This window comes from Phaethon aethereus (genome assembly GCF_964289735.1).
Source record: "Phaethon aethereus genome assembly, chromosome: 29".
NCBI lineage: Eukaryota > Metazoa > Chordata > Aves > Phaethontiformes > Phaethontidae > Phaethon > Phaethon aethereus.
In genome coordinates this window covers 768,205-785,429 of record NC_138605.1, presented here as the reverse complement: position 1 = coordinate 785,429, position 17,225 = coordinate 768,205, and the positions used below count along the sequence as shown (strand labels likewise).

Genomic DNA, 17,225 nt, shown 5'->3' with positions numbered 1-17,225 from the left:
CGGGAGCACAGGCAGTGTTTTCGTCAATCCTTTCAGTGACAGGGAAGAACGCTGAAAGGAATAGGAAAGCACACTTGATCATCACATGGCTCAGGGGTGCCAACGGCAGAATTTTGGGTTTTTTGACCACGGGGCGGTTTACACGGCACTGGGCCTCCTCGCAGCAGATGGAGTGCAACTGACTCCAAGGGGCAAAAGGATTCTGGCTTACGAGCTGGCAGGCCTCATTGAGAGGGCTTTAAACTAGATTCAAAGGGGGAAGGGGATAAAACCAGGCTCACCAGAGATGAGCCTAGGGGTGGCATGCTGGAGCTGGGGGTGAAATCAATAGTCCAGCTCAAGTGCATCTACACCAATGCACACAGCATGGGCAGCAAACAGGAGGAGCTGGAAGCCATTGTGCAGCGGCACAGCTATGACTTAGTCACCATCACAGAAACATGGTGGGATGGCTGTCATGACTGGAGTGCTGCAGTGGATGGCTATAAGCTCTTCCAAAGGGATAGGCAAGGGAGGAGAGCTGGTGGGGTGGCTCTGTATGTTAGGAAGAGTTTTGATTGTATAGAAATCAATGATTGTGAAGACCAAGTTGAGTGCTTATGGGTAAGGATGAGGGGGAAGGCCATCGAGGCAGATATCCTGCTGGGAGTCTGTTACAGACCACCCAAGGAGGACGAAGAGACAGATGAGATATTCTATAAGCGACTGGCAGAAGTCTCACATTCGCTGGTCCTTGTTCTTGTAGGGGACTTCAGTCTACCGGACATCTGCTGGAAGTATAACACAGCAGAGAGAAAACAATCTGGGAGGTTCCTGGAGTGTGTGGAGGATAACTTCCTGACACAGCTGGTGAGTGAGCCCACCAGGGGAGGTGCCCTGCTTGACCTGTTTGCAAACAGAGAAGGACGGGTGGCCAGAGGCCATCTTGGGCTTAGTGACCATGACATGATAGAATTCTCAATTCTGAGTGAAATAAGAAGAGGGATCATCAAAACCGCTGCCATGGACTTCGGGAGGGCAGACTTCATCCTGTTCAGGTCACTGGTTGAGAGAGTCCCTTGGGAGACCATCCTGAAGGGCAAAAGGGTCCAGGAAGGCTGGACAGTCTTCAAGAAGGAAATCTTAAAGGCGCATGTGCTGTAAGAAGAGCTGGCGGGGAAGGTGACTGGCCTGGCTGAACAGGGAGATTTTGCTGGGACTCAGGGAAAAGAGTAGAGTTTATCACCTCTGGAAGAAGGGGCAGGCGACTCACGAAGAGTACAAGGATCTCGTTAGGTCAAGCAGGGACAAAATTAGAAAGGCAAAAGCCCAGCTAGAGCTCAATCTGGCCACAGTTGTAAAGGATAACCAAAAATGCTTCTACAAGTATATTAACAACAAAAAGAGAGGCAAGGAGAATCTCCATCCCTTACTGGATAAGGCGGGGAACATTGTCACCAAGGATGAGGACAAGGCTGAGGTACTTAATGCTGCCTTTGCCTCAGTCTTTAATAGCCAGTCCAGGTATCCACAGGGTATTCAGCCCTCTGAGCTGGAAGACCAGGATGGAGCAGAATAAACTCCCCATAATCCAGGAGGAAGCAGTTAAGGACCTGCTAAGCCACCTGGATACCCACAAGTCTATGGGGCCCGATGAGATCCACACAAGAGTACTGAGAGAGCTGGCAGAGGAGCTTGCCAAGCCACTTTCCATCACTTATCAGCAGTCCTGGTTAACAGGGAAGGTCCCAGACAACTGGAGGTTTGCCAATGTGACGCCCGTCTACAAGAAGGGCCAGAAGGAAGATCCCAGGAACTACAGGCCTATCAGCCTGACCTCCGTACCGGGGAAGATCATGGAGCGGTTCATCTTGAGGGTGCCCACAGGGCATATGAAGGACAGCCAAGGGATCAGGCCCAGCCAGCATGGGTTCATGAAAGGCAGGTGCTGCTTGACCAACCTGATCTCCTTCTCCTATGACCAGGTGACCCGCCTAGTGGATGAAGGAAAGACTGTGGATGTTGTCTACCTGGACTTTAGTAAAGCCTTTGACAGCGTCTCCCACAGCATTCTCCTGGAGAAACTGGCGGCTCGTGGCTTAGACAGGTTTACTCTTCGCTGGGTAAAGAACTGGCTGGATGGCCGAGCCCAGAGAGTTGTGGTGAATGGCGTTAAATCCGGCTGGCGGCCGGTCACAAGCGGTGTTCCCCAGGGCTTGGTTCTGAGACGGGTCTTGTTCAATATCTTTATTGATGATCTGGATGAGGGGATTGAGTGCTCCCTCAGTAAGTTTGCAGATGACACCAAGCTGGGTGGGAGCGTTGATCTGCAGGACGGTAGGAGGGCTCTGCAGAGGGATCTGGACAGGCTGGATCGATGGGCCGAGGTCAACTGTGTGCCGGGCCCTGCACTTGAGTCACAACAACCCCATGCAACGCTACAGGCTTGGGGAGGAGCGGCTGGAGAGCTGCCCAGCAGAAAAGGACCTGGGGGTGCTGGTCGACAGCCGGCTGAATATGAGCCGGCAGTGTGCCCAGGTGGCCAAGAAGGCCAACAGCGTCCTGGCCTGTATCAGGAATAGTGTGGCCAGCAGGAGCAGGGCAGTGATTGTACGCCTGTACTCAGCACTGGTGAGGCTGCACCTCGAATCCTATGTTCAGTGTTGGGCCCCTCACTACAAGGACGTTGAGGTGCTGGAGTGTGTCCAGAGAAGGGCAACAGAGCTGGGGGGGGGTCTGGAGCACAAGTCTGATGAGGAGTGGCTGAGGGAACTGGGGGTGTTCATTCTGGAGAAGAGGAAGCTGAGGGGAGACCTCATCGCTCTCTACAACTACCTGAAAGGGGGTTGCGGCGACGAGGGTGTTGGTCTCTTCTCCCAAGCAACCAGTGATAGGACGAGAGGAAATGGCCTCAAGTTGCGCCAGGGGAGGTTTAGACTAGACATTAGGAAAAATTTCTTTACAGAGAGAGTGGTTGAGCATTGGAACAGGCTGCCCAGGAGTCACCATCACTGGAAGTATTCAGAAAACCTGTGGACGTGGCACTTCAGGATATGGTTTAGTGGGCATGGTAGTGTTGGTTGATGGTTGGACTTGCGGATCTTAAAGGTCTTTTCCAACCTTAATGATTCTGTAATTCTTCTCCGAGGTGTCAGGGGTGTGGGAGGCACCTGGACCACAGCAGGCAGTGTGGTCATGGTCACAGTCATGCCAGCTCTGAGGCCTGTTCCCCCCTTTCAGCCACCCCAAACCTACCTGGAGCCCCCGCCTTTTCAGTGACCCATGGCACCTCATCCTCATCCTTTCCCCACTGAGCTCCACCAGGTCCCCAATATCCACCCAATGCAGCCACCCCACAGGTGCATCCATGGGGCTCTCTAGGACCTGGGGGATGGGGTTGGTGGACAGGGACAGTTGGGGATGCTGACGGGGCTAGGGGGAGCAGGGGTAACCCCTGCCCCCACTCCAGGCACTCAGCAGCCGGCAGATGACACCCTGGATGGCGTGGGCTCACTCCGGGATGGTGGCCTCTTGGTCTGGCTGCAGCAGGAACCTGTTACCCATCACAGTGCGGAGCTGAGGGCAGGGAGCAGGATGGAGGGGGAGGGGGGAAGGGACCCTTGGGGACCCCTACAGGGACCAGACAGACCCAGGCACTCCAGGTGCGTCCTACTCCCCTCTTGGGCTAGGTGCCTCTAACCCAAGAGGGGTCCCTACGCCAGCCACCCCCCATGGCCCACAGGAGTATATGAGCAGCACCTCTCTGTCCTGTTTTGGGGGTTCCTGTACATGCTGGGCTGTGGGGTCCCCTTCTCTGTGAGCTGCATTTAGGGGGATCCTTATGATGCCCGGACTGTTGTGGAGAGCCCCACGTCCCCTGGGCTGTGCACTTTACGCATCCCCACATCCCCAGCCTGGGGTCATACCCCACTCACATGGATGACATTCTTCTTGCTGGAGGGCGCAATCCAGGGCAGCCCCCGCAAGTCCATGCTGCTTTTGGGGCAGCTGCTGGCAGGGCATCGGGGGGGGCACCAGACATCATGGGTGCCCTGTCCCACTTATGTCTCCACAGCACTTTGTATTCCTCCATAGCCCTCTCCCCCTTCTGCCCTCACTGTCCCCCCAATACCTCCCAATGCTCTGGCACTCCCCCACTGTCCAAGCCCACCCCTGTGCCCCCCACTCACCCAGGTAGTGGGTGCCAGCCCCTTGGGATCCCTGTAGAAAATGAAGCTGTTCCTGTCCAGCACCACCCAGGAGACCCTCCAGCTCTTCCTGGGGGCAGCAGTTCAGGGGCACTCCCATCCCAGCCAGGGCTGGGGGCAGGCTTGGGTGCCCCTACCCCACACAAGCCCCAGGCACCATTTGGGCACTGGCAGCACCCCAGATCCGCCCCCCTGCCCCCAGCCTGGCACAGCCAAAAGCACATTTGTGTGCAGGGACATCACTTGTCTGGAGCCCCTCAGCTGTGAAGAGCCATGGGCCAGGCTGGCATGGCCCCCCCAGGCTGGAATGCCCACCCCCAGCTGGCACAGCCTGCCTGGCATAAACTCCCCCCCACCCAGGCTGGCCTGGATCCCTCAGCTTGGCAGAAACCCTCTGCTCAAGTGGGGATTCCCCCCCAAATATGGCATGGACCCCCTGCTTCATACAGACCTCCCCCCAAGCCTAGCACAGCCCCTGCCGGGATCCCAGTCTGGCACAGCCCCCTGCACCAGGATCCCCCCAGGACCCCAGCCTGGCAGAGCCCTGTTACAGGAGTCAACTCCTAGTTCAAGCGGAATCCATTGAACAGCATTAGCAAAAAGCCTTAGGCCACAAGCTGTGAACTTTCACCTAGATACTGGCGAATTTATAATAACCTCTGATTAGCTGCAGGAGGGAAGGCCCCGAAACCAGTGTAAGTTAGAAAGATAAGAGAGCCACATCCATCAGCAGAAGTGCCTTCTCAAGAAGAGAAAAAGAACAGCCCACCTGGAGACAGTGAAAGGGGACCCCAGACCCAAGTACTAACGAACCATCTTGTGAGGGGAGGGGAACTTAGATTGTAAGGGTATGCCCAGAGATTCTTTTGTTCAAGGTCACCCTCTGGAGGCACCCAGCTCGAGCTGTTCTTCACCACTGTACCACTTAATAAATTCATCTGGCGTATGTCATGTTGGAGGTTCTGCTTCAGGAAACCTGGGGTCGAGCCTGCGAGAAGAGGAAGCGCCCGAGAGTGAGTGAGGGAGGTATGTGTGAGGAGTCGAAAGAGGCACCCATCGGCTCACTAGTCACCTGCTGCGAAGGGACTCTGGTCCTAGCAGTTCAAGTCTTGGGTGGTGTGTGAACTCTTGGGCAGTGGCTTCTCCTTTAACAGATTCTTCCCCACCCCAGGCCATCACCTGAGCTTCCTTCCCCCTTCAGAAATATTGGTCCTGTTGAGCTGCCCGGCCTTCTGCAGCTCCTGTGAGGACAGGGTCAGTGCTACCCCAGAGCCCCCACAGCACCAGGCTCACTCATGGTGGGCAGGGCAGGGGCACAGGGTTGGGGGGCTCAGCCAGGGCTGTGGTGTGCAACTGTCTGACTGTGGCTCACCTGCAGTGGGGGAGGCACTATCCAGGCCCTCCCTGGTGACCTCATGTTGCGTTAAGAGGCAGAGCAATTTGGCAGAAACTAAACCCCCTTGCATTCCAGTCGATTCTCAGATATCAGAGGGACTGGGGGCGGCTGAGCTTAGGTTCTGAGTGATGCCCAAAGTCAGCGTTAGTAGTCCGGTCGCGCCCAACACCTTTGTTGGACTATCACGGGTCCGGATGCACTACTAACATCACACTACCTGCTCAGCCGGACACCTCCTGAACGAACACGGCCGCACTCAGAGGTACGGTCACGTTCAGGGACAACACACACACGGTGAGTCAACCAATAGTGCGATTTATTGAACACACGGCTGAGTCAATCAATAGTGCGATTTATTGAAGCAACAGATATACAGGTTCTTTGGATTGCCGGTAATAAATTCACTGCCTACAAAGCACGTGCAAATGCCAAAAGTATGAGTAACATTACTTGGCTATAAACGCGTTAAAAGATGTAAAGTGACTCTATATAGAGATTTCTAAGTTTCCCGGGGAGGCACTTGGTATGACCAAGTGTTCGAATCTTACCCAAAGGTGTCCCGATGGGGGGGAAGAGAGGCTCAGCCCGTCGACTGATCCCAGAAGTTAGAGTGGTACACAACGATGGTATCTTCCCTAACATCCAGCTCTTAAAACACTATTTTATAGTGTTTTACTTTGCAGGTGGAGCTTGAGTGACTCTAGTCATACACACCTTTATCAGGATTGGTGCAGAATTCTCTTGCTTCGCGTTTAAAGGTATAGACTAGGAAAAATTCAGTGCGCACACTCATTGAGGAGGGGTCACACCTTGGGAGGTGGGTAACCTTTGAGAGGGCTGTGCATTTTAGTATTATAATGATACTATAATAAGCAAAGTTCACTCCAAGTACAGCATTTCACCAAAGTTGGCAGGTCACTGACCCAGGGCATCGCACGTGCAGCTTGTTAATGTACACGCTGTGTACCCTTAAATTCCCCTGTTCACAGAGCGTGGCCGCGATGTCTCCACTCCGCTCCACCCTCCATGCAATTTCTCCCAGAGTCAGCACACCAAGTGCCCCTGACGTTGCCAACATCTAGGGTTGTCTAGGGAATCTCCATGGTACAGACTCGTTGTACACTAGTGCTATGTTCCACCCGGTTTCAATGCTGTTCTTAGAGGGTAAATTTCCAAAGTGCCCCTCAGCGATTACTCCACACCCCATACCCGTCGCAGTACCCCCATTATCTATCCATGCCTTGGCCTCTTCCAGTGCCACCCAGTGCCCCCCCATCCTCCCTCCTCTCCAACTCCTTCCCTGTGCCTCTGCCCCCACTCCCCCATCCCCCAGCTCACAGTGCCACCAGGGACCCTGTCACCTGTGGAGCTCCAGGGTGCTGTGGTCCTGGGAGGCTCGGCAGGGGGGGACAGGGACACGGATCAGCCTCAGGGGATGGCATGGCCAGGACCCACAGGAGTGCCCCCCCCCTCCCCAGCAATTAGTGCTGGCACTAATTGCCAGCAGCCCAGCAGACTTGTTCCAGGGACAAGTGGGGGCAGTGAGGGGGACGTGGAGGGCACTGGGAGAGTCAGAAGGAGTAGTGGTGGGGCCACATGGAGGGATTGGGAGGGAAGATATTGGAAGGATAACTTGGGAGAATCAACAAGTTACAGGGGCCACTGTGGGGGGCAAAAGGGGGAGGCATGAGGAGGATATAGTGGACATTGGAGCAGATGGGGGCATGATGTGTGGGCATTGGTGGAGACAACTGAGGGTGCACGGGGAGAGTATGGGGGACAGTGGGATGGATGCTGGGGAAATGAGGGGACATGGGGGACAGGGAGGGTTGGGGGTGGGTAGATGCAGCTGGCAGGGGAGGCTGGCAGGGCCCCAGTTCTCTCCCCTATTGCCCTCCATGCCCACTGCCTCCCAGTGCCACCATGGGGAGCGGTCCAGGAGGTCGTGCCTGTCTGGGGGTTGTAGAAGAAGCAGCAACTGGTGCTGGGGTCCAGGTGACACTCCGAGGCCCCAAAACCTGGAGGGAGGGGCTGGCTGGTACACGGGGCTCAGCCACCAGGCTGAGGGGGACCACCCCTGCCCTCTGCAGTTCCTCAATGTTGCAGTAGATCATGGTGGCTCCCAGGGGAGGTACCTGGCATGACAGATCCTAAACTGGGAGGGGGGAACATGCACAGTGCCATAGCAATCCCCAGCCCCATGCTGTGCCTCTCATGCCCTGCCCCCCAGGCCACAGCTGTGCTCTTTGTCCTGCCCCCAGCCCTCCACAATGCCCCCTTAACTTTCCCCACCAGCCCTCCCCAAGTGCCTCCTTACCTTGCCCCCAGCCCCCTGCACTCCCCCAGCGCCCTGCTCAGCCCGAATCAGGGTTTTGCAATCGCTTCCCCAGAGCTGTTTGCCACTGGCCGCAGACCCCTCCGGCAGCCGTGGTCATGTCCCGCACCCGCCGGGGGGATTACCGGAACACCTGCTATTGGTCAGTTATATTTAAAATAGCCTCGCTTGCTATGTAAATCATCACACATGCTCTTGGCAGGTGTGGGGGGCAAGTCTGGTCCTGAGTTGAGTCAGTGGTCATGGTCTCCCCCTGCCGCCTTTACCTTTCCCCTGGTTACTGTAGATTTTTTCTGACTTCGTTCTTCTTGGAAAATCATCCAATTTGTGGTGCCCTCTGGGGCAAGACGTTGCCTTCTGAGCAGCCTTTCAGTTCCTTTGCCAGGATAGAGTGGTTAGTAAGGGATGCATTTTTTATACAAAGTAACCAGGGCTCCGGCTTCACAAGATACTTAGTGAAAAATCCCATATTTTGCTGTAGGTCACCCCGACCCTGCACGTGGCACGGCCCCTCCCCAGCTCCGCTTCCCCACGGTGAGGAAGAAGCAGCAGCAGCAGGGGTGGGGTTGGAGGGTGCTGGGGTGCAGCAGGGTGGGGGTGAGTAGGGAGTGGAGTAGGGGTGCAAGGTTGGGAGTGCAGAATGCAATCCTGTCCACAAGCAGTAGAGGGATCATGTGCTGCCCCTGTTCCTGGTGCCAGGGGAGCCAATGCCTGGCCGCCGGGGTACAGGGGACCAGGAGGACCAGAAGGGCTGGGGCGGCCAGGGCTCAGGGACCTGCAGGAAACCCAGCAGCTGCTGCAGCAGAAAGCAGTGAGGCTGCGGCTTCCTCATGCCACACAGCATGGGGATGGGGTGTGGTGCTGGGGGGCCTCAGCTCTGTGGCCCCATGGCCTCCTGTCCCCTGGTCCTTAATCCCATGGCCCTGCAGCCCCTCCAACCCCTGGTCCCCATACCACAGCACTATAGCCCTGTGGCTCCCAGTCCCTTGGTCCACATCTCAGAGCCCCCCAGCCCCCTGCCCCACAGCCCTAGGCTCCCAGACCTGCAGCACCCCCCAGCTCCATGGCCCTACAGCCCCCAAGCCTGCCCCCCAGCCAGAGAGACACTCACCATCTTTGGGGCAGCACTGTGGGGCCAGTGGCCAGGACCTGATGCCAGGACAGAGAGGTGGTGGGGGCTACTATGGGATGTAGGTGGAGGACCCCCACATGCCGCCTGCACGCAGACAAGCCGAGCACCCCCGGCCTGCGGGCATTAGAGCCTGCGGCCCCACTTGACCTTTCTCAGCCCCAAGTGCCTTTCAGCTCTGCCCACACTGAGAGCTCGGGAGGGGCGATGGAGAGGCGAGGCAGGGCAATTGAGTTAATTGCACTGCCCGGGGACGGGGAGCAAATCAGCTTTGCCCCAGGAGAGGACCCCAGCCCGGTTGTGTCCCACCCCGTTACCGAAACCCGCCTCCGCTTCCCTTCGTCCTTTCTGCTCCACCGGATCCTGGGGCATAGGGGGCGGGGGCTGGGGATCAGGCCGGGGGGCTGCGGGGCGCCGCTCGCGACTTGCCAGGTTGCGTCTGCACGGACCCCCGGTCCAGGCCAGCGACTTCGCGACGGGACCCCCCCGTGTCCCCCACCCACCTGGTCCTGCCGCGGTGGCGGGTCGGGCCCGCCCGTAGCAGCGGCAGCGGGGACACCCCGCAGGCCATGTGACAGGACGAGAGGGCGCCGGGGTCCCCGCCCCGCTCCAGGGCAGGACGGGGACGGGGCCGGGCCGTGCTCCCGGGGGGAAGGGAGAGCGTCCCGGTGGGAAAGTGGGAGCGGGCACTCAGACGCCGAAATCCTGCGGCGGGGCGGGTGGCTGTAGGCCCTTTGGGAGTATTCCGGGACCAGGGTCCGGGGGGCAGGACGCCGGCGTCCCCGCCCGCGGCCCCGGGAGGCGGTGCGGGGAGGGGCGAGGGGGCGCCGCGGTCCACCTCTGGGTCCGCGTCCTGGGGCAGGGGGGGGGGGGCACCGCACAGGGTGGTCGTGGGACGATCGTGTGACAACGCCGTGCTGCCAGGCAGCTTTGGCACCGTGCCGTGACGTCACAGCGTCGCCCCGTGACATCATGGCCCCATTCCGCGGCGGGAGCGGAGGACGCTGCAGGCAGTGGCGGCCCCGCCCGATGGCCGTGGCAACCCAGGCGGGCCGGACCCCGTGTAACACGGCGACCGCCGCTCTCGCGAGAGGGGGGGGGGGGCGGGGCCCCCCCCCCTCGTGGGGCATTGTGGGGGTTGTAGTGCGGCGGCTGGTCGCCCTGTCCCGGCGTGCCTCGCGCGCGGCTCCGTTGCATCAGCGCGTGGCGATGCGGCTACGGGTGGCGGCGGGCGGCCCTGCCGCGCTGAAGGTGCTGGCGGCTGCCGAGGCCGTCGCCGCCCCGGTGCGGCTCGTCTGGGGCGGCCCCTCAGGTGAGACCGCCGTGGCTGCTCCCCTCCCCGGCAGGGACTTCCTAGCACCGTCCGCGGTGACGCCCACCCCTGGGCGGGTGCTGCCGAGCCTGACGGGCCCGCTCTCCCCTGCAGAGCGGCCCCTCGCCCAGCTGAGCTCCCCGTGGGTGCCCGCCCTGGAGCTGGACAGCGGCACTGTCCTCTTCTCCCCCAATGCCATCTGCCAGTGAGTACCTGCGATGGGGGGGCGGGGGGCCGGGGCGCGGTCCCGCAGCCTCTAGCTCCCCCCTCCCCCAGGTTCTTCTTCCTGGCCCGCGGGGAGGAGCCCACCGACCTCACCAATCAGTGGCTGGAGTGGGAGGCCACTGAGCTGCAGGTGGGTGCCCCAGGGGTATGGCGGCTTCCCCTCCCCACCACCGGGCCCGGCATACCTGGGCCCCATCTGTCTCTGTCTGCTCCCAGCCGGCTGCCTCAGCTGCCCTGTACGCTCAGCTGGTGCACGGCCAGAAGGGGGTGGAGGCCCTGGGGAAGTTGCTGGCCCACATAGAGCAGAACTTGTCCAGGAGAGGCACTGCCTACCTCGCTGGGGTGAGTGGGGCCTCAGGGTGGGGTGAGCCATGCTCTCTGGGGGAGACTGCTGGGGAGGGGCTGGGCCCTTCCCCGTGGAGCCCTGAGCCTGGGTTGGGGCCACCTCAAGGCCTGACTGTGCTTGTCTGGCCCAGGTCACCAAGTCAGTGGCTGATGTGGTTGTGTGGGGTACCTTGTTCCCTGTCGTCCAGGATGAGACCACCCTGCCAAGTAAGAGTGAAATAGGGGTACCGAGAGGGGAGCATTCTTTGTGTTCCTATGGCTGTAAGAATCATGCTGTTTTCTCACCCTCCAAGGTGAGCTGCAGGCACTGAGAACCTGGTTCCAGAACATGACACTTTCAGAGGCCTGCAGGAAAGCCGCTGACTCCGTTCTGGTGCCCAAGGCCCTGCTGGAGTTCAAGTCCTACCTGCAGAAGCAGCCTCCACCCTGCCTGGCCAGGGAGAGAGTCACCAGTAATGAGCCTGAGGTGCAGCCCTGGCCCCCTGCTCAACCCTGGCCCAGGGATGGGTCCCCGTGGGGCTGCTCGCGACAGGCATGCAGACCCTTACTGGGACCAGGCTTTCCCACAGGAAGAAGAAGGTTTTGAGTGTGCCCTGACGGAGGAGGATATCACAGCCGCTGCAGATGCCTGGGCCCGCGGTGCTGCAGCACTGCCCAAGCCCTGGCAGCCTCAAAAACCTGTGTGAGTCCCAAGATGACACTAGGGCCAGCTGTCCCAGGCCTCCGAGGAGCGTGGCAGGGGCTCCCGGGCTGATGCCACATTGTTCTGGGTTGGGTGGCCCTGTTGCTCTTTGTGCCTGCTCTGACTGCCCCTGTCCATGCCAGGCTGCCCAGGGCAGGCATGAAGAATGTCCTGATCACCAGTGCTCTGCCCTATGTGAACAACGTGCCCCACCTCGGCAACATCATTGGCTGTGTCCTGAGTGCCGACACCTTTGCCAGGTGAGACCTGGCTGTGGGAAAGCTTCCTGGGGCTGGGGGATCATCACGGAGGGCTGTACTGCCCCCAACACCTGCACGGGTGTCACAGGCCCCTGCCTGCAGGTACTGCCGCCTGCGGAACTGGAACACGCTGTACATCTGCGGCACGGATGAGTATGGCACAGCCACTGAGACAAAGGCTATGGAAGAGGGGCTGACGCCCCAGGAGATCTGCAACAAGTACAACGCCATCCATGCTGACATCTACCGCTGGTTCAACATCTCCTTCGACTACTTCGGCCGCACCACCACGCCATACCAGACCACGTGAGTGGCTGCATCCCCCAGGGGCTCAAGTGGAGGGACTGGTGCTGGGGAATGTTGGGAAGAATGCCGGCATGCCTGGCTGAGGGTTCTCTATAGCTTTCCTGCGTTCCCTGGCTGATAGGGGCTGCCCCCCTCCTCTTCCTATGCTAGGATTGCCCAGGACATCTTCCAGCGCCTGCTGGCCCGTGGTTTCCTGCTGCAAGACACTGTGGAGCAGCTGCAATGTGAGGACTGCCAGCGGTTCCTGGCCGACCGCTTTGTGGAGGGCACCTGCCCCTTCTGCAGCTATGAGGAGGCCCGGGGGGACCAATGTGATAAATGTGGCAAACTCATCAATGCTGTGGAGCTGAAGGTGGAACAGGATCCCTCGGGTTGCCCCCTGTCCTGCCCAGCTCTGACTGGGACTCCCAGCCTTGTCCTGGGCTCCCTCCAACCTGTGTTTTTCCTCCTGACAGAATCCACAGTGCAAGGTCTGCAGGGGCATCCCTGTGATAAAATCCACCCAGCACCTCTTCCTGGATCTACCCAAGGTGAGCTTCATCCCTGGAGGAGTGGGGAGGGGATGGGACACCCCAGGGGGTGTGGTACCAGGGTACCACTGACCATCCCCATGTCTTTCCCCACAGCTGGAGGAGAAGCTGGAGCCCTGGCTGGAGCAGTCCTGGGCCACGGGGGACTGGACAGCCAATGCTCGCTACATCACTCGCTCCTGGATCCGGGATGGGCTCAAGCCCCGCTGCATCACCCGCGACCTGAAGTGGGGCACGCCTGTGCCCCTTGATGGCTTCCACGAAAAGGTGGGTCCAACCTGGCCCCTCCGTTGCAGTGTCTGTTCCCAGGTGCCCTGCCGGGGGGTCCCCTGCCCATGTATCCCCTGCCCATGTATCACTCTTCCCCCCCCAGGTTTTTTATGTGTGGTTTGATGCTCCCATTGGCTACTTGTCCATTACAGCCAACTACACTGACCAGTGGGAGAGGTGGTGGAAGAACCCACAGCAGGTAAGAGCCTGGTGCTGCTGCAGGGTGGAAGTAGGGACAGAGCTGGATTCCAGGGTCCACTGATGTCCCCGCCTGCCTCCCCCCACTACTTATCAGGTTGAGCTCTACAACTTCATGGCCAAGGACAATGTCCCATTCCACAGTGTCATATTCCCCTGCTCGCTTCTGGGTGCTGATGACAACTACACCCTGGTGAACCACCTCATTGCTACAGGTACTGGGGAGCCACCAGGAATCAGGGCATCTTCCACACTTACCTGCTTTCTTTCAGTACTGGGAACAGTCCAGTCTGCCTCTCACAGGCACAAAACTGCATCTGTCCTCCCTGACTTGGAAGCCCCTCTGAGCTCAGCATGAGCCTATGAGCACTTTGACAGTGTCTCCCTGTGTTGTGGGGCTGTTCCTGCCTGGGAGAGGGCTGGATCCATGCATGGGCTCTGTGGTGGGGTCTCTTCTGCCCTCCCCAGAGTACCTGAACTATGAGGATGGGAAGTTTTCCAAGAGCCGGGGTGTGGGAGTGTTTGGGGACATGGCCAAGGACACAGGCATCCCTGCGGATATCTGGCGCTTCTACCTGCTGTACCTGCGGCCTGAAGGTCAGGACAGTGCCTTCTCCTGGAGTGACCTCATGCTCAAGAACAACTCGGAGCTGCTGAACAACCTGGGCAACTTCATCAACAGGTTCTGGGACACCCTGGTGGTGGCAAGGGCCATCTCTGTCCCCAGGCTGTGCTCATGCCTGCTTTGCCTCTGTCCCTAGAGCTGGCATGTTCGTGTGCAAGTTCTTCGGTGGCACTGTCCCCAACATGGTCCTGACACCAGATGACAGGCGGCTCTTGGCCCGCATTACCCTGGAACTGCGCCAGTACCACCAGCTGCTGGAGAAAGTCCGGTGGGTAGCTGAAATGTGGGGGCTGGAGCAGGGCTGAATTGTCATGAGTGGGAGGGCAGAGACCTGACCTACAGCAGGCGCTCAGCCCCCCCACCCTGCCTCCAGCATCCGCGATGCCCTCAGATGTATCCTTAGCATCTCCCGCCATGGCAATCAGTACATCCAGGTGAACGAGCCCTGGAAGCGGATCAAGGGGGATGAAAAGGACAGGTAGGGAGAGATAGGGGGAGTAGGGTGTGGGGCTGGGGGCTGACACTGATGGAGAGTTTCTTGCCCTACAGGCAGCATGCGGGCACAGTGACTGGTGTGGCTGTGAACATGGCTTCTATGTTGGCCGTCCTGATACAGCCTTACATGCCCAGTGTCAGCTTAGCCATCCAGCAGCAGCTGTGCATCCCGCCGGACTGCTTCGTCCTGAGCCACGAATTCACTTGCACCCTGCCCCCAGGGCATCGTGTGGGCACCGTAGGTGGTGGGGGGTGGGGAAAGGCAGGCTGTGCCCCTCTGGGCAGTGCATGGGTGGGATCAGGGGTTGCTGGGCCTCCAGGGATGACCCCTCTTCTTCCTGGCCCAGGTGAGCCCCCTTTTCCAGAAGCTGGAGAATGACCAGATTGAAGCTCTGCGCAAGCGCTTTGGGGGAGGGCAGGTGAGTCGGGGCTGTGGTGCCCCTACAGCTCTTCCACCTTGGCCCCTCCTAGCTCCTCTACCTCTGCTTTCCATCCCTACTCACTTGTGGTCTCGCCTTTCCCAGCCTGAAAGATCTTGCTGTAGACCCCCAGGTGACTCCCTGACATTATCTCAGAGGTGCTGCAGCAATCTGCCCCTCTCCAGCATGACAGGGGCTGGGACCAGGGCTGACACTGATTTCTGTCCTTCCACAGGCCAAGCAGACCTCTCCAGTCCCAGTAGCCCTCATGGCTCCAGGTGACCCCCTACTGATGCAGGAGCTGACAGAGGAGGTGGCCAAACAGGTGAGGGAGGGACGCAGACTGGCCCTGTCTTGCCCTTATCTCCCCAAGCCTTTATCACCCCCTCACCCCCATCCCCCACCTGCCCCAGGGTAACCACGTGCAGCAGCTGAAGGCCAACAAGGCAGAAAAGGCCCAGGTTGACATCGAGGTGGCCAAGCTGCTGGAGCTGAAGAAGCAGCTGGCATTAGCTGAGGGTAGAAGCCCTGAAGTCCCTGTGCGCAAGGGGAAGCGCAAGTAGCACCTGGCTCTTCTGTGCTAGGGAGCAGGCCCAGTGCTACCCAGAGACCAGACTGGGCTGTGCTGGTGGTTATATGCATGTAATAAAATGCAAAAGCTATACAATCCCATATGAAAGCAGCACCCTCCCCACAGCATCAGTCTGTGCCAGCAGGGCAGTGCCACCCCAGTTCATGGCTGCCCCCCAGGTCCACAGGGGCAGCGTTGGTGCCTAAGCCTGGTGGAGGTTCACAATGCGGTCTATGAGGGCTGCCCGTGTGCGTTCCACCTCTGCGCTGAGCCGCTGGATCTCTTCCCGGAGCTGCTCATTGTGAGCCGTCAGCTCCAGCACCCGCTGCTCATTGGCCCACTCCCGGCGCTTAGCCAGCTCCCTGCTTGCTGCAGGGCCACTGTATCTCTTCCTCTTCACACCATGCCCTGCAGCTGCTGCTGCCTCATCCTCCTCTGTGCCCAGCCGAGGTGGGGAGCTCCTGCTAGAGGCTGAGGCTGGCAGTCCTGCTGGCTCTGTGCCCACTGTGCTCTCTGGCCCCAGCAGCTCAACAGCCAGGGCAGCATCCAGCTCGCAGCCCTCTGGACCACTGCCAGCTCCCTCTCTGCCCCACAACGGAGCCAGCTCTGCCTGCAGGGAGAGTGAGGAGCCAGCCCCAGGTGATAGATGCCCCCTGCCCTGTTCCCAACCCTGCCAAGAGTGTTCTGGCCTCTCACCTGCTCAACTCCCCAGGGTGGGGAGGGCTCACAGGGCTCTCCTGCTGCTGCCAGCACCTCCTGCAGGTCCTGGTACCAGGCTTCCAGCTCCCAACCAGGCAGGGCCCCAGTGGGCCCCCCGGCAGGCAGCCCATCAGCTGCCATCTTCACCTCCAGGTCAGTGCAGGGCTATGGGGGACGGTGAGAAGAGGGGAGTGAATCAGGTCCGCACCCTCAGCTCCGGGTTGCTCCCTGAGAGGGGCCGGTCCCCCCACCCTACCTTCTCTCAGGTGTGGTGGTCGATGAGGACACACTTTCTCCTGGATGCCTGAGGAGGGAGAGGGACACGGTCAGACTTTGCCCCCGCCACTATCGCACGGTGGGTGCAGGGTTCCCCAGGGGCTTGGAGGCCCCACCCCGTTCCCAGGGGTACCGCCAGCGCGAGGGGGCGACGGAGCGGGCGCAGCGCCCGCCTGCCCTGCGGGGTGGGGTGCCCGAGGGCCTCTCGTTCCGCGAAGGCGGCCTGCGTCTCCCGGGAGCCCTGGCGTCCCTCTCAGAACCGGACGGAACGTCTCCGTCGCCTACCCCGGCATCCCCCCGGCGCACCTTTCTGGGCGGCCCCAGCTCCCCACAGCTCCGGCCCGAGCGCTGCTGCTTGTTCATCCTCGTCCGCATCGTCCCGCACTGCTCCGCTCTCACTGCGCCGCCGCCCGCACCCCTTTTAAGGGTGCCTGCGTGACGCAACGCTGGTGCCGGCTGCAGCCAACGGGCGCCCACCGCGCCGTGACGCGAGGGGCGGTGCGAGCCAATGGGAGTGGACGGTGGGGGGGGCGCGCGCCACCGCCCACCGGGCAGGAGCGGCCCCGGTGGGCCGCGGGTACCGGGATGAGTCACGCGGGTTCATGATGCAATAGCTGGAAACCGGCCCCACCTCACCGTAAAAAGCCCGCAGCGCTGCGGCGGGGGAGGGCTGGGGCGAGCGGCACTGGCCTCGTACAGCCCTGGGGAGCCCCACGGGCCTGGTGCGGCCCCCTGCCCCGCTCGGAGCCCCCGGGCCAGCGCCCCCGTGCTTGCCAATGCATGTCTGCGGCATTCCCAGTGCCCCCACGGCCGCCGCGCGCAGGCGCCGTGCGGGCGATGCCCCGCCTCTTCCTGGCGAGGCCAGGCCGGAGCGGGCACCTGGTGTCCGGTGCCGCCGCGCCCAGCTCAGCCCAGCCCCGGCACGCGCCGCCGGCCGCCGCCGTGAATGCAAGGTGGGTGCGGGC

General features: G+C 60.3%; 2 protein-coding genes across 2 annotated transcripts; one reads left to right on the top strand and one right to left on the bottom strand.

Moving 5' to 3' along the window:
• Positions 1-10,256: 10,256 nt before the first annotated feature.
• MARS1 (methionyl-tRNA synthetase 1) lies at positions 10,257-15,374 on the top strand (the record flags this gene model as incomplete). Its single annotated transcript, XM_082011797.1, has 21 exons — positions 10,257-10,359; positions 10,474-10,564; positions 10,636-10,714; positions 10,801-10,926; positions 11,061-11,136; positions 11,223-11,395; positions 11,499-11,611; positions 11,755-11,871; positions 11,974-12,177; positions 12,328-12,529; positions 12,633-12,707; positions 12,804-12,974; positions 13,081-13,176; positions 13,273-13,390; positions 13,644-13,857; positions 13,937-14,068; positions 14,174-14,278; positions 14,350-14,533; positions 14,643-14,714; positions 14,950-15,039; positions 15,128-15,374. The coding sequence occupies 21 exons, from the start codon at positions 10,257-10,259 to the stop codon at positions 15,275-15,277; spliced, it is 2,691 nt and encodes an 896-aa protein (XP_081867923.1). The 3' UTR covers positions 15,278-15,374.
• On the bottom strand, positions 15,341-16,125 carry DDIT3 (DNA damage inducible transcript 3; the record flags this gene model as incomplete). The annotated part of the gene is made up of 2 exons (XM_082011798.1): positions 15,341-15,895; positions 15,991-16,125. The coding sequence occupies 2 exons, from the start codon at positions 16,123-16,125 to the stop codon at positions 15,488-15,490; spliced, it is 543 nt and encodes a 180-aa protein (XP_081867924.1). The 3' UTR covers positions 15,341-15,487.
• Between the last annotated feature and the right edge of the window lie 1,100 nt (positions 16,126-17,225).